At 40.4% G+C, this 20408-nt stretch overlaps 1 protein-coding gene across 1 annotated transcript in view; it reads left to right on the forward strand.

Moving 5' to 3' along the window:
* The window catches only part of LOC126418594 (carboxypeptidase D-like), a 261509-nt gene that overhangs the window by 229115 nt on the left and 11986 nt on the right, over positions 1-20408 (forward strand). Inside the window, exon 25 of the mRNA XM_050085427.1 lies at positions 15306-15599. Within this exon, the coding sequence (XP_049941384.1) occupies positions 15306-15599 (294 nt within the window). The remainder of the gene's footprint in view (positions 1-15305; positions 15600-20408) is intronic.

Genomic DNA, 20408 nt, shown 5'->3' on the forward strand with positions numbered 1-20408 from the left:
CACAAATTGTCCATCCTGTTGACATCCTATCCCACCTTGGAGCACCACTATCCAGCAACACCCATCAAACTCACAGTGAACACCCTCAACTTCTCATGACCACACTTAGTTGACCTTTTCAATTTGCTGCAACCTCCCAACTTTTCCCAACACTCTACAAAATCCAGAACCCAAACAAACCCAAAACACTGTTGTCAACCTTTTGGCCAAACGCCTCAATACCACAGAAGTTCCAGTCATTTCCAAAGGCCTCACTGTCAGTCCCACACAAAAGTTTAATCATGTTGGACTTGTCAAAGACCTAACTCCTTCTCCTGATGCCTACAGTTAAACACTTCTTTGCCACAAATCCCTACAACCAGAACCAACCTAATCTCAACATTGAATCTTGCCTCTCCCAGTCTATGCCACCATCCAACCATGACCCTCCTCCACCCCCACCTACATAACCACTTCCTGGTCACCTTCCAGGAGTTCTTTACCTCTAACTTGACCTCACCATTCTTCCCCAGGATGCTTCCTAATGTTTCAGCAGCAGAAAAGACACTAAAACACAATCTCAAAACAGATCCTGATAAGATCATTCTCTCTGCAGACAAGGGCTCCTCCACTGTTGTGATGAATCAGAAGGCTTCTGCCAACTGCCTGACCCCTCCACATACAAACTCTGCCACAGTTATTCCATCCCAGAAGTCCAACATAACATTCAAAACCTATTAAAATCCTTAGACCCCTCCCAGGACCTTCCCCCAAGTCCATATTCCTCTTCACACAAACAACAACCTGTAAATCTAACCTCTACATCCTCTCTAAAATCTATAAACCCAACAATCTGGGATGATCCATTGTAGCTGGTTATTGTGCTCCTACTGAGAGTTTTCCACTTTTGTTGATCATCTCCAACTCATTGCCTGAAACCTAGCCTCTCACATTAAAGTTACTAACCACTTCCATCACTGACTATCCACCTTGCTCACCCCTTTACCTCCTGGATCCCTCACTGTTGATACCATCTTCTTATACATCAACATTTCCCAGGCCCATGGCCTTCCTGTTATCAAACACTCTCTTCCAATGTCCTTCAGACTCCACATCCACTACATCATTCCTCATACACCTTCCCAGCTATATCCAGACACACAAATATTTCACCTCTGTGGAGAAGGTATGTAATCAAGTCCATTGCACACCCAGAGAGGCCTATGTGGCACCTCCTATACCAACCTTTTCACGGTCCATCTAGAGGAAACTTTCCTTGCCTCTCAAATTTCCAAATACCTTGTCTGTTCAAGTTCGTTAATGATATGTTAATGATCTCTCAGGGCTAAGACACCCTATCCTCATTCCTTCACAAGCTCTACAGCTTCTGTCCCATCCATTTCAACTGGTCCTCCTCAACTCAGCATGCCACCTTCCACAACGTTCGCATCCACCTGTTGGATGGTTACATCCACACTTCTTTCATATCAAACCCACTAACCACCAGCACATACATTTTGACAGCTGTCATCCTTCCAATGCTAAAAAATCCCTTCCATGCACTGTGGTCACCTGGGGATGGCTTATCTACAGCAAGAACTCCATTGCACAGTATGTTGGAGGTCTCATGAAGGCCTTCACAGGCAGGCACTATCCCTCAGACATAGCTTGCAAACAGATTTTCTGTGCCATATCCCCACATACCCCTAATCTCCCATCCCCTCCTCCAACAAAGAATCAGCTGCAAACGAGCACCCACCTCATCACCCAGTATCGTCATGGACTGGAGCAGCTGAACCATATTCTTTGCCAGGGCTTTGATTATCTTTCATCATGTTCTGATATGAGGGACATCCTACCTAAATTACTTTCCACCCCTCCCAAAGTGCTGCTCCATCGCCCACCTAATCTACGTAATATCCTAGTCCATCCTGATGCCACTCCTACCATCAACCGCTTGTCCTAGGGATCATACCCCTGTGGTAGAGCCAGGTGCAAACATGCCCAGTCCACCCTCCCAGCACTTCCTACTCCAGTCCCTAACCCATGAAAGGCTGGACCACCTGTGAAAGCAGCCATGTATACACCAATTCTGCTGCAATCAATGCACAGCTTTCTATTACTCTATAACAACAAACCAGCTGCCTACCAGAAAGACTGCCCACCATCAAACTGTGCCCAAGAACAAAGTGACGAGCCATTGGCACAACATGCAGCTGAGCTCAAAATGCTCAGTTTCAGTGGCTGCCTGACAATCTGGGTGATCTGGATCCTTCTCTCCTCTACCAGTTCCTCTAAACCACACAGATGGGAATTATCCTTGCAAGACATCTGTTGCTCTGCTGCAACCCTCTCTGTTAACCAACTATTTCCACACCCTCCACCCAACAGTTTTCCCTTCCTCTGTTCTCTCACCCCTTCCCAATTCATGTGTCTATGTCACCTTCATTGTGTGCCACTCCCCACTGGCTCCAACACTCATGTCCACATGGCTAGCCTGTGAACCTGACACCTGTCCCACCTGCATTCCTAGCCAGCGGGCCATCTGTCTTCCTCCAAATCATTAGCTACCCAACCCAACTCCTCTTCCTGTCTTCTGCCTGTCTTCCCCTCTTTCCACTCCACCCCACCTTAGTCCACCTCCTGAACTGCCATCCTGACACTGTGCGTCCAGAAGGTGCTATGTAGGAGCAATATGTGTACTCTAGCTTGAAATTATTTATTCCAAAAGCTAGCAAGTTTTCTTTCTTTTTTCTGTGTTTTCTCAAGGACTCAACACTTCTGCTTTTTGACGAGTGGCCTCCATCACTCCTAAAATATTTGCATTCTGCCAGAACTTTCCTACTATAATTATGTTTTAACTTCACTCTTTATGTTACACACGCTTCTAATATTGCAACTAAGGCACTTCTGGTAGGTTGCAGATCATACTCACTCACTTCATTGACTTCTGTGAAATGTAACAATCCCATGCCATTCTCAATTTCTGTCTTCTGTTTTCTCTCGTTCGCACTGCTCCTTTCCACCCAGTGATACCCATCAGTCTGCAGTCTGAGGTCACGTACTTCTTGATAATACAGTGGTGTGGAGAATTCCATCTTCCTGTCATACATCTGACCGATTATTCTACCATTCTGAAAACATAGCCTGCCCATTCAATTGTCTTGCTTTTGCATTGATCACTACCAAGAGCTCATCCAGCTACCGTATTTACTCGAATCTAAGCCGCACTCGAATCTAAGCCGCACCTGAAAAATGAGACTCGAAATCAAGGAAAAAAATTTTCCCGATTCTAAGCCGCACCTGAAATTTGAGACTCGAAATTCAAGGGGAGATAAAAGTTTTAGGCCGCACCTCCAAATCGAAACAAAATTGGTCCATTATAATATGAGACACAATTTAGGTCGAATGAATGACGAAACAGCTACAGTAGTTTGGTTCGAGTCATAAGCTTAGCAGTTAAGCTTAACCAGGTAGCCATTGCTATGCGTCAGGCGCTCCGTCCGTATTTATACGGGTACCCTTCCTTTTTCACGTGCTTCGTCTGGTTTGAATTGATTGCTTATTTTTCTTTGATCTGATAAGTGCTGTTATGTGTTTATGTCACTCTAAGCTGAAAATGCATTACTGTACTGTGTCATGCATTGTTTGTCACATTCTGATAATGAGTGTTTACAGCCTGTCGCCGCTCGCGGCATGGCTTGCTCTTGTGCATGGTTACTTACACTGCTGCTTTCTTTGATAATGATCAACAAAAACCAAATAATAGACTGCATATGATGGAAGATGTTCTGAACGAGAGTTTAGCGAACATTTTTCTCCGTTTGAAAATCTTTGCAGACGCCTCTTTAGTACATTATATTCTGCACAGAAATTAGTCATCTTAGATTTAAAAATCTAGTCAATTGCTGTGCTTCGTTTCTGATTGTATCACTGTTAGGCATAAGAATAATACGAATATAAACATAACATGATATGTGTATTCTTCCGCGTTTGCTGTTGTCTCGCTCTAGTTTTGTAGTTTATTAGGCAGACAGGATTTAAATGAGACAGCAGAAAACACGAAAAAATACATGGCAAAATGTTTATATTCGTATTATTCTTATGGTGAAGAGAATACTGCATGTGATTCACAATTCATAAAAGTTCCTAGTAGCAACCATCTCTTCTCAAAGGTAGGAAAAAATTGAGGACGTAGAGTTTCCCTTATTGACAAACATCCCAAACAGTCTTGCCAGTCGGATTTTCGTAGTACATTGAACTGCTGCTAGAAGATGAACAATACGAAATTTCTATTTACTTCGTTGGATAATGTATGAAAGTGCAGTGGTCGAAACTCGGGGCGGAGAAAAAAAAACTCGTTTTCCACCTTTTTTTTAAATTTATTTACTGATGAAGAGGTTTTGGCGCCAGTATTTATCTTTGTGCCTGCAAAACATGCCTGTTGTAGCGCTACATATATTCGATGGCAGAAGTTGGTTGTGGCAGCACCTACCAACATTTTTCAGAACTTCCGCTTACTTTGCACTCGATTCTAAGCCACAGGCGGTTTTTTGGATTACAAAAAGGGGAAAAAAGTGCGGCTTAGATTCACGTAAATACGGTAGCTTAAGCAGTTCTTCATTGGATCTCCAAACCTGTCTGTGTGTTGCTTGCTCTGTCTTTTTTTCCTGTATATCATATTTGAAGACAGAGAGCTGGTGATCATCTCTTTTTTGGTTATGCTCTAAGTTTCAGCTGCATACAGCAAATGTGTTTAGAGCTTCAGCTTGGTTCTTCTGGTCATGGATTTGGAGGATAGAAGGTTTTGAAGGGAAAGTACAGTTTGTTCATATTCTATAGTCTAATTTGATTATTGACTTGTTCCCTATTGCAGTAAGGCATTTGAAGTTGGGATTGTTCTTCAGAGTGTAGATTTTTATGTAAATATCATCATATTCTTTAGTCATGTTGTCCCTTTGTATGATAGTGTATTCTGTCTTTTCCTCATTAAATTTTAAATCTATTTTCATAGTGATTTCATTTAGTTTCTTGAACAGTGTTGTAATTTCACCACTTTTTTCCTGTTAAAATTGTCATCTGCAAAGTCCAGTATATTTAATTTTGTGATGTTCCCATTTGTTGCTTGTTTGGTTTCTCTTACCACTTTTTTATGACAAGATTGAGTGACAAGATCGAGTTTAAGTGGGAATACCACATCACCTTGCTTCAGTGCAGAAGGATCTGAGTAGTTACTTTTATTGTTGACAATAATGCTTGACTTCACTAAATGTGATGCCACATTGTGTTGTTTTCTGTAGATCTTTTCACTCCTCTAGTCTATGCAGCACCTTTATACTATCCAGCTCTTCTTATATCCAGGACATGGCCTTTTGGCTTCTTCAATACATATGTAGAAGTGAGACATCTTCTCCTTCCACCTTTGTGGCATTTCTTTTTCAGGTAACTTGGTAACCTCTTTAGACAGTTGAAGGAAGTTGAGGAGGGATTGCTCATACAATGGGTTCTGTCCAGCTCAAATTTAAGCCTCTCCTTATTAGCAGCCATATCACAACACACAGAGATTGATGATTGGAAAATTGGGAATGAGGAGCTGGGAGTGGAAGTTGCCAGGCCAAGAAAAAACATCATTCCCCAAGAGAAACCAAAAATTTATTTACTCTGGCCAGTACAGCATTAATAAGATAAGAATCATTAAGAGTTGCCAAAAGGCTTATAATAAAAAAACACTGTGCGAAAGAGACACTAAATACTTTTACAGCAGATTGGATAAACTATACAACTAGGTGGTAGCCCCTGTCATCAGTATTGGATGTATACCTTGCCTGAGTCCCTGACTAAGTTCTCACAGTAACTGGCATATTGTAAAACTAAAAAAAAAATCATTAAGACCTACACACAACAATTTTGCACCCAAAAAGAAAGCCAAGGCAAACACCTTCATGTGCTCTTAAGCCCCCCAAATATCTAAAATTAGTAAAACATTGATAAACATGCTTTATATTAACTAATACAATCAATATGGTGATTAACCCATAGGAAAAACATCTAGCAAAATTAATAAAATTACAATTTTGAGCTTTAGGAAAAAGTAAGTTAAAGTTAATCAGCTGATAAATTCATCTCGGGTTATCAGCCACCACTTGGCTGATAACTCAAGAAGAATTCATCTGTGGAATATGCCGAGAAAGACCGCAATCGCAGTTAATCAGTTTGTCCAACTCTAAAATACAGAACAGGCATTGTAGCAACTGATACTGCATGACAGTCCATGCAAAACCGGTCAGTATGAGTGTCAAAACACAGAGTTAGATGTTCAGAAATATGCTCACCAATTTTAATTTCCCTATTGATGGTAGCTGATGCATGGGAAAAAGTTGGCAGCAGCAAGTTCCTCAGTCATCCAGCCTCTGCCTGCCCCTAACCAGAGCTCTAGAAGTCCTACAGATTTTTGCAAGCATGTATGCTTCCTCTTATAGTCCGTGAGACGAGTGATTGGTACTGACAGTTCCGGCGGGCAGACGGCGCTGTTGCCGAACGTGGCTCACAGCATGCGGTGCCCTGTCTGCTACACGCATTCTCTAGCAGCAGAAATAAAAGCGAGACAAAATACAAGTCGTATTGGTACGCGTGAATTTATTTAAAGTTGATGCTTGAAATATATTAACTCGAAAACTGATAAGAGCTATTTAGTACAAGTATCTAAGATGCTGAAACATAATAAAGTTATTTGTTAAACTTCACAACTGAAATGAAAACTATTTTCGCAAGTTGTTGAACATTAGCAGTTTTGGTTTCCATTGTTAAGTATTAGCATTATTAATTTGTTCTACTACAAGCTACAGAATAATTGGTCAGTGTATTAAGAGTTATAATCTGAAGAAAGTACTCACAATATGATGATCTGGTTGTAGATCGATAGCAAACTCCCTCCTTACATTCCTGAATACGTTGTAGTTACTGTAATGGAAAAACACCACTCACGTCACTGTCAGAATCTGATTTGACATTGTCTTCCTCAGCACTACTCGAACTATCACTGCTCTCTCCCAGATGTATAATTAAATTTTCGATGCATTCTTCCACAACCCCTTCGGTTTTGGGCGCCTCTCTGATGGCACTTGCAGTGCTGTTTACAATTTTAGCCCACGTCTTGCTTGTCACTTTATTGATAGCTGCTGGAAGGAGAGTTTCCACTTCAGAGATCGTGAATTTTTTATTGTTTGCAGCAATGTAATTTTTTATCTGCGCCCACACTCCTTCAATTGCATTGAAGTGACAGTGGTATGGAGGAAGCCGAATGATTTCATGCCCATGCCTTTTAGCAATCTCGTCAATTACATATGTTGGAAATTGGGGTTTCTTTTGTGCCACAATTTCGAGCAGTTCCGCCTTCCTTAAATCTTCTCTGAAATCTACTTTTCGCCGTTTCAACCACTGAATGATATCGTCTTTTTTTGTTGCCAAGGTTGGTGCCTTATCGTGAACAACGGAATGATAAGGCGCATTGTCCATAACAATCACTGATGGACTTGTCAGATTCGTCATAAGCGATGTCTCGAACCATTCTTGAAACACTACACTGTTCATTTCTTCATGGTAATCTCCCGTCTTTTTTGACGGAAACATTTTCAAGCAGTTTGGCACAAAACCTTTCGATGTTCCTGCATGTAAGACAATAATACGCCCTCCTTTGCCAACAGACACTGCCATTGTCCCCTCGGGCGTTCCATCATTCCAGCCTCTACGTAAAGAATGGCTGGCATTGACCCAAGTTTCATCTAACCACACTATACTTTCGAATTCCACACCCATGATTCTGCGCAGAAATATGCACCGCCATGCAACTACATCTGTCCTTTCCATTAATATTTTGCGTCTGTTAAAGCCTATGTCTTTCAACACTGTACGCAATGAAAATTTGCTCCCTTTAAAAAGATCGTCTTTCTGAAGTGACACCTGTAATTTAGATAGAGTGGGGTGTTCCCTTCTCTTATAATAGCTGTATATATGACGACGAATAGCGTCTTTCTGAAAATCGTCCAAAGCTGTCACCTGCTTATTTCTCAGTCGCTTCTTTCCTGGTGTGTGCAGCTTTGTTGTGCCACTCTTATCACAATCTACACTATACTGTTCTTTCCCTATCTTTACAACAGTGTTCTTACTTATTTTCAATGCTGCTGCAGTTCTCTTCACAACCTGAACAACAGGAATTAAGGGCCCACCTTTGTCCTTTTCTTTCTCAAAGTAATCCCTCACAGAGCACACGAATTCACGGGCCTGGGTGTGTAGCACACTTTTCTTCCTCCGTTTCACTTCTTGTGTTGGGCTGGTACTACCCGCCACACTAGACATTGTTTACAATGAAACATAAACAAAGAAACACTAAAAACAACAAAAACGAAATAAACTGCGAATTCAACTTCAGAGAAACGACGAACGACCGCACCGCCTGCACGCGAGACACTGGTAAGTTTCATAAGCGCACGCGACCGGGTTTCAGAGCGGCAACGTGGCCCTTGCTACCCGCTCAAAGTCAGGCCGTCATTGGCTGCCTGCCTGCAGTCGCTAGGCAACGGAAAGACGCTACCGAGCTGTCAATACCAAAGACTCGTCTCCCAGACTATAGGAGTCTGCACAGCCCTGGCACGTGACACTTGGCAGACACTACTTTGCCAATCTGCTCCAGTATGAACATCAAAACAGAATCAGTTCCAGCCTGTACAGTGATCCCTGTAAAAGCCTCACAAGCAGACAAGTTGTGCCATATCTTGGGATGCAGCAGAACCCGTTGCTGGTAACTACCACAGACAATAGTGGAAAACCACTACTGATATGAGCCAACACCACTCAATAGTGTTACAGCCAAATAAGAAAGTTTATATGTTGGAGTAGTCGTCAAGCCCAATAATCATCCTATAGATGTCATTGAGGGCTATATCTACATTAGCGTGAAATGACCTGTACCATATTGAGGAACCATATTTAATGGCAAAAAAAAAGATGCACATAGGCTCCTACTCTTGGATAATGTTTTATCCAAGAGTAGGAGCCTATGTGCATTACCATCAGTCCCAAATCTGATTGCTTTGTTTGGAGATTTTTAATTTGTTACTCTTACACTGGTTTTTGATGTGTGACATTAAAGGGTTTGGTCTTGGTTCTTATTCTAAAAACACTACAGATTTACAAGGCCAGTGGTCAAGTATGTAGTGTCAGTCAGTGCCATTCATTCTTGACCTTCTTAGAATAATATTCTATTTGATACACTGAACATTAAGTTCCGTGTCATGATGAGAGATGTCTGATAACCATGAGCCATTGCCACTTTGGACCTATTCTTTACAGCTTTAGATTAGATTAGATTAGATTTACTTTCATTCCAATTGATCCGTAGTGAGGAGGTCCTCCAGGATGTGGAACATGTCAGAAAAACAACAATACATGACAAATATTTAAACTAAAACAAATAAGCTAATGTACCATTCCACAGGTCCCAAGTGGAATGATCGTCATTTTTTAATGAACACTAAGAGTCATTTTACGAATACTATTGCACTGAATTTAAAATAAAAAAGTTTTTTATTTATTTATAAGGTAAGAAACATGTAATACAACTACTGTAATACTTATTTACAATGAACACATTACTGCACTGAAATGGTGCAGAAGTTAGATTATACTTACACACACACACACACACACACACACACACACAAATTTTCAGTGAACACATTACTGCACTGAAATTGTGCAGAAGATATGTTGTACTTATATACAAATCAGTTGGTTTTCCTCAGAAATTCATCAATGGAGTAGAAGGAGTTGGCCACCAATAAATCCTTTAGGCTTCTCTTAAACTGAATGTCATTGGTTGTTAAGCTTTTTATGGCTGCTGGCAAGTTATTGAAAATGTGTGTTCCTGAATAATGCACACCTTTTTGTACAAGACTAAGTGACTTTAAATCCTTGTGAAGATTATTCTTATTTCTAGTATTGATTCCATGAATTGAGCTATTGGTTTGAAAAAGTGATATATTTTTAATGACAAATTTCATTAAGGAATAAATATATTGGGAAGCTGTAGTTAGTATCCCTAGTTCCCTAAACAGGCTTCTGCAGGATGTTCTTGAGTTCACACCACATATAATTCTTACTGCACGTTTTTGTGCCCGGAAAACTTTAGCTTGGCTTGATGAATTACCCCAGAAAATAATCCCATATGACATTATGGAATGAAAGTAAGCATAGTATGCCAGCTTTTTCATTTTTATATCCCCTATGTCTGACAAAATTCGCATTGCAAACAGAGATTTGTTAAGACGCTTCAGCAGTTCTGTGGTGTGCTCCTCCCAGTTGAATTTATTATCAAGCTGTAATCCCAAGAATTTAACACCGTCCACTTCTTCTATCTTCTTGTCATCATATGTTAGACATATACTCTTGGGACACCCCTTACAAGTTCTGAACTGCATGTAGTGTGTTTTTTCAAAGTTTAGTGACAAAGAATTGGCTAGGAACCAGTGATTAATGTCTACAAATATTTTATTGGCTGATCTTTCTAAGACTACACTTGATTTGCTATTTATTGCAATGTTTGTATCATCAGCAAACAAAACAAACTTGGCATCTGGTAATGTTACTGATGAAAGGTCATTGATATACACAAGAAAAAGTAAGGGCCCCAAAATGGAACCTTGTGGGACCCCACATGTAATTAGTTCCCAGTTGGATGATGCCTTATAGCTTGATACATGTCTCTTTCCTAATAACACCCTTTGTTTCCTGCCAGAGATATAAGATTTGAACCATTTTGCAGCATTTCCTGTTACACTATAATATTCTAGTTTACTTAAAAGGATATTGTGATTTACACAGTCAAATGCCTTTGACAGATCACAAAATATACCAGTTGCCTGCAATTTTTTGTCTAATGAATTAAGTACATTTTCACTGTAAGTGTAGATAGCCTTCTCAATATCAGAACCTTTTAGAAATCCAAACTGTGACTTTGACAGTATGTTATTTGAGATAAGATGGTTATAAAGACGACTGTACATTACTTTTTCGAAAATTTTTGAGAATGCTGGCAACAGTGAAATTGGACGGAAATTTGATGCTATTTCTTTATCTCCCTTCTTAAACAGTGGCTTAACTTCAGCATATTTCAGCCATTCAGGAAATATTCCACTGATAAACGACTGGTTACACAGATAGCTTAATATGTTACTTAGCTCAGAATCACATTCTTTAATTAACTTTGTTGATATTTCATCATACCCACTAGATGTTTTTGATTTTAAAGATTTTATGATGGACATTATTTCTGTTGGGGTAGTGAGGGTCAAATTCATATTATGGAAGTTACTTGAAATGTCTGGTCTAAGGTAATCCATAGCAGCATCTACCGAACCTGACAACCCCATCTTTTCAGTAACAGTTATAAAATGTTTGTTAAAAAGTTCTGCAACACTATACACATCTGTCACCAATGCATCATTTACTCTTAATGCTATTTGTTCCTCTTCATGTCTGGTTCTACCGGTCTCCTCCTTCACTATATCCCATATTGTCTTTATTTTGTTATCTGATATGACTATCTTTTCCTTGTAATATATTTGCTTTGACATCCGTATTACAGTCTTTAATATTTTGCAGTATTTCTTATAATGTGCTATAGCATCAACATTGGAAATGTTTCGGATTGACAGATACAGTTTTCTTTTTGTTTTACAAGATACCCCTATTCCTCGAGTAATCCATGGCTTCTTTGTAGACTTTGCTCTAACCTTGGTAAGTTTTGGGGGAAAGCAGTGTTCAAATAAGGTAAGCACTTTATTAGCAAAAATGTTATATTTTTCATTCATGCCATGAGCACTGTAAACATCAGTCCAGTGAATGTCTCTGAGGAGTGTCCTAAAATAATCAATTTTTGGCTTACTGATTACCCTCTTGAGCTCAGATTTAACAGATTTTATATCTTGTTCAGTATTAACATTTAACAGAAGGAACTGCATGTCATGGTCTGAGAGGCCATTGACTATTGGTTTTGTAATATAATTTTGTTCATTTGACTTTTCTATAAAGATATTATCAATGGCTGTTTGTGAGCAAGTGGTTATCCTAGTGGGGAACTTTACTGTGGGAATTAAGTTGAATGATAGTGTTACTAACTCAAATAGGTTCTTATTGGGAGAGTCTTTAAGGACATCTACATTGAAATCACCAGCAACCACTATTTCTTTGTTTTTGGTTGTTAAATGGGCCAGTACAGCTTCAAGGTGGTTTACAAACAGATTAAAGTTACCTGCAGGTGCTCGATATACACTTAATATTGTGAAAGATTTTTTGTGAAATTCTAATTCTGTTGCACATGCTTCCATATGCTGTTCTAGGCAAAATTTATGAATGTCTATGTTCTTAAATTTATGACAGTTCCTGATGAATGTGGCAACTCCTCCTTTCTCCATTTCTGATCTACAATAGTGAGATGCTAACCTAAACCCTGTAACACTTAAAAGTTCTATACCAGTGGTCACATGATGTTCAGAGAGGCAGATTATGTCAGCTGGGTTTGAAGACTCTAATTCATCTATGCAGATAGTTAATTCATTAATTTTATTTCTCAGTCCTCGAATATTTTGATGCAATAAAGATAGCTGACATTTCACATTGACTGACTTAAAATTGGATGGAGTTAAAATATCTGCTGACAGTTGAAAATTCTTAACCAATGGCTGTTTATGTTGATGTAATAAGCTGGAATTATGTTTTTTGATTTCTTTCTCAAACTGAAGGTTTGTCTCAGTTCTAACCTCTCTTAAAATTTGTTTTCTTTCTGTCCTCCCTACCCTAAAAAAGGGTCTTTTCTGAATCCTATAACCACTGGTATTTTACCACTCATGACAGTGCCTCCCCCCTTTAACTTTCCTGCTATTTCCCCAGCCAATTTACCCTTCCCCTTCCTGTTGAGGTGAAGGCCATGCCTAGTATAATCCCACCTACTGACAGAATCAACATGAACCACACCAATGTGTGACCCCGCACCCGACATGAGCAGCCGTTCCAGCTCCAAATTAACTCTCTTGACAGAAGAGTTCAAATGAGGTCGGTCATGGCGCCCAAGAACAGATACAAACTCAACACTGGTATGCCTCGATGCTGATGCAATCTTCGCCAGGTCACACTCTATGCTGTACCCAGGATCTCTGTCAATACTGTTACCTGCCCCACCCACTATAACCACGGTGTCTTCCTTAGTGAAATCTTTGCAAAGTGATCCTAAATCCTCTGTCACCTGCTCCAGACCAGCACTAGGTTTAAAAAAATTGGTGACCTGGTATTCTGATCCTAGTTCATCCTGCAAGAGTTGGCCAACACCTCTTCCATGGGAACTGCCTAACAACAACACTTTCTTTCTCTTTACTGATTTCCCTACATTCTTACTTTTCAATTTGCTGCTGAAAGGTTGTTGTGCCCTGTCTACACCTGTAACTGCTTGAGGCTCACCAGCTTCTAACTGAAGCAACAGGTCAAATCTATTTTCCACATTCACCATAAAGCTGTCAGACAAAGTTCTAGGCCTGTTCCTCCTGTTGCCTGTTGCCACTTCCCACCTCTCTTTACCCTTCTCCCTCCTTAACCTGTCAAGATCTCCCCTGGCCTTGTCTAACTCAGCCTGAAGGGCAGCAATTTTCCCCTCCTGTTCCAGTATCTTCCTATCTCTACTACAAATCCTACAAAACCACTGATGAGTCTCATTTACTTCCCCTATTCCCACGCCACTACAGTCACCCACACCAAAGCCCCGACCTAACAATTCTACGGCAAGTCAAGCACTTTTCACTCATGATAAACGTAATAATTTATTAAGAATAAGTCAGTTAAATTACAGATAAACACGAAAATATGGTTACACAAATTTGGCCTATACGCAACTGTGTGTAAACAAAAACAAAAGTGCAAAGTTTCTGAAACAACAAGTTAAACTTTACGCTACTTTCCGGAAATGCTAGTTAAATAATGAAGAGGTACGCTAAGTTAAATTGCTGGAGAGAGCAAGGAACAACTAAACGAAATTCTATAGATTTGCTGCAGCAGAACGTAAACAGAAAATACGACTGTACGGTCTTTTCGCGTTTTCTGCTATATTACGTAATGAGAAATGAAACCTTTAATGGTACACTTAAACGGCACACTAATACACTTATTTACCACGTAATCAGTACTAATCTATGTGTTTTATAATCTAAAATAACTTATCTTTACGAGAACACCAAACCTCGCGCTAGTCGCTTGGCTGCAGGGCTGCCAACCTCAACAAATCAATTATATGAATCAACCTTTAAATTCAGCTGGTACCTGGATAATGGTATAAGGATGTGATTGTACATATTTCAGTTTCCTCCATCAGAACTGCATAATTTTCCATTTCACTGAAAACAGTTTGTATGATTTGCATACTTGGTTGAACAAAGATGGCACTTCCATATTTGCATTGGGTCAGTAGCTAATTGCTGTACGTTTATTTTCGCTGCAAACGTATTATAGCTTCCGTAAGACTCTTGTATGTGCTGTACTGGCAGAGATATTCCATTGTTTCCCCTTTTGGTGTTGACATCAAAATTGAAAGAAGAAATATTAAAATAATTGTATATCTCCTTTGAGCACAACCATTGCCTCAGGTGACCCACAGAAAACTTAATCAGAATGAGCTAACAAGAATTTATACCTGCTCCTCCTGACTGCCGTGCAAGCCAGATCCATAAATATGAACACACTATAACCTTGCTGGAGCTATTATTTTTCATTCACTGTCAATGATAATTCTTTTTCTGCTTATGGCATGGATAAATATTACAAAATAAAACCATCACACTCTTTTATAAGCGCAGTTATCAGAGATATTTTAGTAAATTGATTTAACGTAACTGAATAATTGTAATGTTCTTTGCTTAGGACCAACATAACCTCACATGCTTTTACAAGGTTGTCTCAGTGCAGAAGAGTATGAGCAGGCTTCAGCATTTTAAAGCAATTTCTAAGTACCATATGCAGCAAGCCCTAAGACAAGACAGAATGTATTTCATTTTCAGTAAAGAACAAAGAGTTATGCTTTAATCCATACTTTTTTTAATGCTTTTCTTGTCATTATTAATATTATTAGTAAGGATAAAAGTACCCTTCATCTTTTTCATTCCTGTGTTAGACTGGTGTAGTTAGCACTTAAAGAATGGTTCTACATTCCATATACTAATGATGTATCTAATAACACGGTCAGAAATAATTACTAATTAACCAAAACTGTAACAATACTGCTTTTTCAGGTTATGTGACAGACAATGCTAATTCACCAGTGGCTCATGCAGAGATTAGAGTGGCAGGAAATCAGTTTGTTGCAAGAACAACAGAATTTGGTCATTTCTGGAGACCGCTTCCATTCAGAAACACTGAACCTGAGTTGGAAGTAGCAGCTTCTGCTCCTGGTTACCTGTCAGCAGCTCGCCTTCTTCAGCTTCCGGAGTCAGGGGAGATGCACACACCATCAGCTTTGATGTTCCATATAGAAAGGGATGCCCGTGTACTTGGCATGCCACGGCTTGCCTTTGTTGTTGTGGCTGGTAAGTGTTTTGTGAATATCCTTTTATTGAAGATTATTGAAAATACTCCATAAGCAATGAACAGATGATACTGCACAGATTTTAAAACAAAAGCTGCCAACAACCCAATGACTGGTTTGAACACCACAGTGCTTTACTAGGCATAGTCCCCTTCTTGTGATGCAATTTAATGTGGAGTCTGAACTATGATGCAACTGAGCATTTTTTAGAGATAAACAGAGATGAAAGATGGGACAAATGGCAAATAAAAATCCTAGGACTGTTCAGGGATTGAACCAGACACCTTTAGATTTGTTGTCCGGCACTTTAAAAATGAGCCTTTGTACTGTACAGCTACATTCCAATAAATTTACTTCTTGGTTTCACAAATGGCGAAATAAATGTTGTTAGTGCAAAGGGAGAAAGTGAGTGGCAGCTTAGATATTAAAATTGTTAAAGAGGGGGATGGCAATATGGTGTTCATTCATAGTAAGGCATGCTGTCTGGTGTTGATGACATGTTCCTGTAGTTTTTTACATCATTAATGAGACTAAATACACCAAAGGTTTCAAGTGTTCCAACAACTGAACATACAAGAGATTAAGATGCGGGAAATGAGCTAGCCAATGTACTGCCCCCCCCCCCCCTCTCCCCTCCCCCGACCCATCCAGTGCTCTTTAAATGTCTGTGTAAGGTTTTCTGTGTCTTTTGAGAGAAATTTGTCTGACTCTCCATCATGTGTGAACCACATCTCCAGTTGTTGGACTGGTACCTCCTCCAGCAGGACAGGCAAATCGTTTGATAGGAACCAAAGATACCATGCACCAGTGAACCTGTTTGGTAGTGTGGTAAGATTCTGTTAGTCTGTTGCCAATAATTTCTGCCCATACATTAACTGAAAATAGGTGCTGATGCCTTGCTTCTTCAACTGTATGTAGATTTGCATTAGCCCACAAGTTGGTTATGAAAATTGACAATTCTGTCTCACATGAAACCATCCTTATTTGTGAACAGTATCTTTGTTGTGAAAAGTGGATCTTCACCACATGTTATTAACAGGCATTGGTGGAACTGCATTCTGGCAGGCACGTCTTCTTGGCCATAGGGCTTGGACATGCTGTACATGATACAGGTATAGCAGTTGTTCAGGATTGATCAGGCTGAAGGATGACTAACCCCAATAAATCGTGAAATTCTATACACAAGAGTTCCATGATCTTCTTCCACTCATTGAAATACGTGCTTCTCCACAACAAGTGTATGAATGGTGGAATATCTGTCACAATCTGCCATTGGTAGAGGTATGGGTGCGGAGTCTCTTAATCGCCAGAAAGAACAGCTAAATAATTGTGCAGGTGATAGGCTGTGTTCTTGGTATTTTGCAGCATTTGGAACATGGACTAAACGGTTGCTTCCATTTGCTAGACTATAACAGAAGACCATGCCTGCCATTTCCCATGTGGAATAATGGGCTTCTATTACACTAGTAAGGTACAGAGATAAAACTACAGTGTAAAAATACTTCCCAAACTCGTCAAAACACAAATTGCTTCTATTAGAACTAATGTATGCACTGTACTTACCAAGAAATGTGAACACGGTTTACAGGAATAACACTAACAGATGTTTACTGCTACCTGTATCCATGGACACAACAGAGGAATGTGTTGCTATTTTTTTTTACTGTATTCTGTAGGTAATTCATTGTAGCAAAGAGCTTGCAGTGCAAGAGGTGTTTCACAGTGGCAAAGATAAACAAGAGCTCATAACTTGTAAGATATGTACACTCCTGGAAATGGAAAAAAGAACACATTGACACCAGTGTGACAGACCCACCATACTTGCTCCGGACACTGCGAGAGGGCTGTACAAGCAATGATCACACGCACGGCACAGCGGACACACCAGGAACCGCGGTGTTGGCCGTCGAATGGCGCTAGCTGCGCAGCATTTGTGCACCGCCGCCGTCAGTGTCAGCCAGTTTGCCGTGGCATACGGAGCTCCATCGCAGTCTTTAACACTGGTAGCATGCCGCGACAGCGTGGACGTGAACCGTATGTGCAGTTGACGGACTTTGAGCGAGGGCGTATAGTGGGCATGCGGGAGGCCGGGTGGACGTACCGCCGAATTGCTCAACACGTGGGGCGTGAGGTCTCCACAGTACATCGATGTTGTCGCCAGTGGTCGGCGGAAGGTGCACGTGCCCGTCGACCTGGGACCGGACCGCAGCGACGCACGGATGCACGCCAAGACCGTAGGATCTTACGCAGTGGCGTATGGGACCGCACCGCCACTTCCCAGCAAATTAGGGACACTGTTGCTCCTGGGGTATCGGCGAGGACCATTCGCAACCGTCTCCATGAAGCTGAAGCTGGGCTACGGTCCCGCACACCGTTAGGCCGTCTTCCGCTCACGCCCCAACATCGTGCAGCCCGCCTCCAGTGGTGTTGCGACAGGCGTGAATGGAGGGACGAATGGAGACGTGTCGTCTTCAGCGATGAGAGTCGCTTCTGCCTTGGTGCCAATGATGGTCGTATGTGTGTTTGGCGCCGTGCAGGTGAGCGCCACAATCAGGACTGCATATGACCGAGGCACACAGGGCCAACACCCGGCATCATGGTGTGGGGAGCGATCTCTTACACTGGCCGTACACCACTGGTGATCGTCGAGGGGACACTGAATAGTGCACGGTACATCCAAACCGTCATCGAACCCATCGTTCTACCATTCCTAGACCGGCAAGGGAACTTGCTGTTCCAACAGGACAATGCACGTCCGCATGTATCCCGTGCCACCCAACGTGCTCTAGAAGGTGTAAGTCAACTACCCTGGCCAGCAAGATCTCCGGATCTGTCCCCCATTGAGCATGTTTGGGACTGGATGAAGCGTCGTCACACGCGGTCTGCACGTCCAGCATGAACGCTGGTCCAACTGAGGCGCCAGGTGGAAATGGCATGGCAAGCCGTTCCACAGGACTACATCCAGCATCTCTACGATCGTCTCCATGGGAGAATAGCAGCCTGCATTGCTGCGAAAGGTGGATATACACTGTACTAGTGCCGACATTGTGCATGCTCTGTTGCCTGTGTCTATGTGCCTGTGGTTCTGTCAGTGTGATCATGTGATGTATCTGACCCCAGGAATGTGTCAATAAAGTTTCCCCTTCCTGGGACAATGAATTCACGATGTTCTTATTTCAATTTCCAGGAGTGTATTTTATAACCCATAAGGATCAACATGGTGCAGTGATTAGCACGCAGCACTCACATTTGGGAGGACATTGGTTCAAATCCACATCCAACCCATCAGATTTAGGTTTTTCGCAATTTCCGTAAGTCACTCTTGGCAAATGACAGGATGGCTCCTTTGAAAGGGTACAGCCAATTTCCAGACCTTGAAACAATCTGACTTGTGGTTCGTCTCTAATGGCCTCAGTGTCAGCAGGATGTTAAACCTTGCTTCTGCTGCCTTTATAGCATTGTGCTATGCCAATGTACAGTTCAAAGTCATAGTTTTGTGTCATCAGGATTGTCTGTTGTTGCTTAACAGAAAGCCCTAATGATGATGCTGTCACTTCTAAATGTATGTTGGCATAATAAAATGACATTAGACTGTAGACTGCATTTATTATTGGATCAGTCTGTGAGGAAAGAACCAGTGGTCTGGTTCTGGAGATCTTATATTTTGATAATTTTTTGTTACATTGACCATCAATTTTGTCTGCATGAAAAATCCCAAATTAAAATTTTTTGAATCATTCAGTTTTGAGTAATTAATTTTTAAAGTTTCCAAAATTGTATGATTTTTGTAATGTTTTGAAACCTTAAAATGGCCACATTTTAAAAACTGATGTACAGACCTAAAATTTGTACCATTTTTTTTATAAGCTTCAATAATATGTACTACTTTTGATTGTTCATAAAAATGCTGAATTTTCCAAACCATTTTTTTAATTTTTAAAATTTCAAAATAGGAATTTTTGTTTTGTTTTGAAAAAAATGTGCATTAGTCATACTATTTTTCAAATGTGTGTGTGTGTGTGTGTGTGTGTCAAATTTTATGATGGTGTTCCAGTGGGAATGAACTAAAACAGATTTTATTTTACTGTTAAATGCAGTAATTAGTGCGTAGTCAGTATGACTCTGGAGTTAGTAGTAAGTTTTAATGGAAACCTTAAATGGCAAAAACCATTTAAGACTTTTTTTGTCTTGTATTTGGTGACAATCTATTACATGATCAGAATTGCACATTTAAATTTAAAATCAGTTTTGGATTTCCAGTAACTGGAAATATTTTTACGTCAACTAACACATGCTCAATAAACACTACAAAAATTTACTGAATGATGCCTTTTTTTACAGATGCATTAATATTAATAACAAAACATTGGTGTAGTTATTATTTAACAGTGTGTTACTTGTGAGTGCCTTGCAATCAGAAATATCCTACTCATCTTCAACAAGAAAAACACCATGGTGATGCAAATACAACATCTTATATATTTCAGGCTTCTTTTGAATGACACAATCTAGTCTTCTCAAGCAGTACTGATAGAGTATTGATGTAACAACACATACTTTTCCGATATAATCTGTGAAGTTTTTTGTATCTCTTTATTAGATATTCTGTGTGTCCTTCAGTGGCAGTTATGGCATGTTTTGGACTAAGATGAGGTCTGAACTAAGAGTCAATTTATCTGGTCTTCTAGGGTCTGAAAAAGGAGGAGTTAGTCCACAAGAAAGCATAAATAATAGGTTTAATTCTTCTTTTTCATCTCTTGTTAGCAAACAAGCTATCTGCAGTTTGTTGTCATAAGCACCCAACAAATCC

This window comes from Schistocerca serialis, chromosome 9 (genome assembly GCF_023864345.2).
Source record: "Schistocerca serialis cubense isolate TAMUIC-IGC-003099 chromosome 9, iqSchSeri2.2, whole genome shotgun sequence".
NCBI classification, from domain to species: Eukaryota; Metazoa; Arthropoda; class Insecta; order Orthoptera; family Acrididae; genus Schistocerca; species Schistocerca serialis.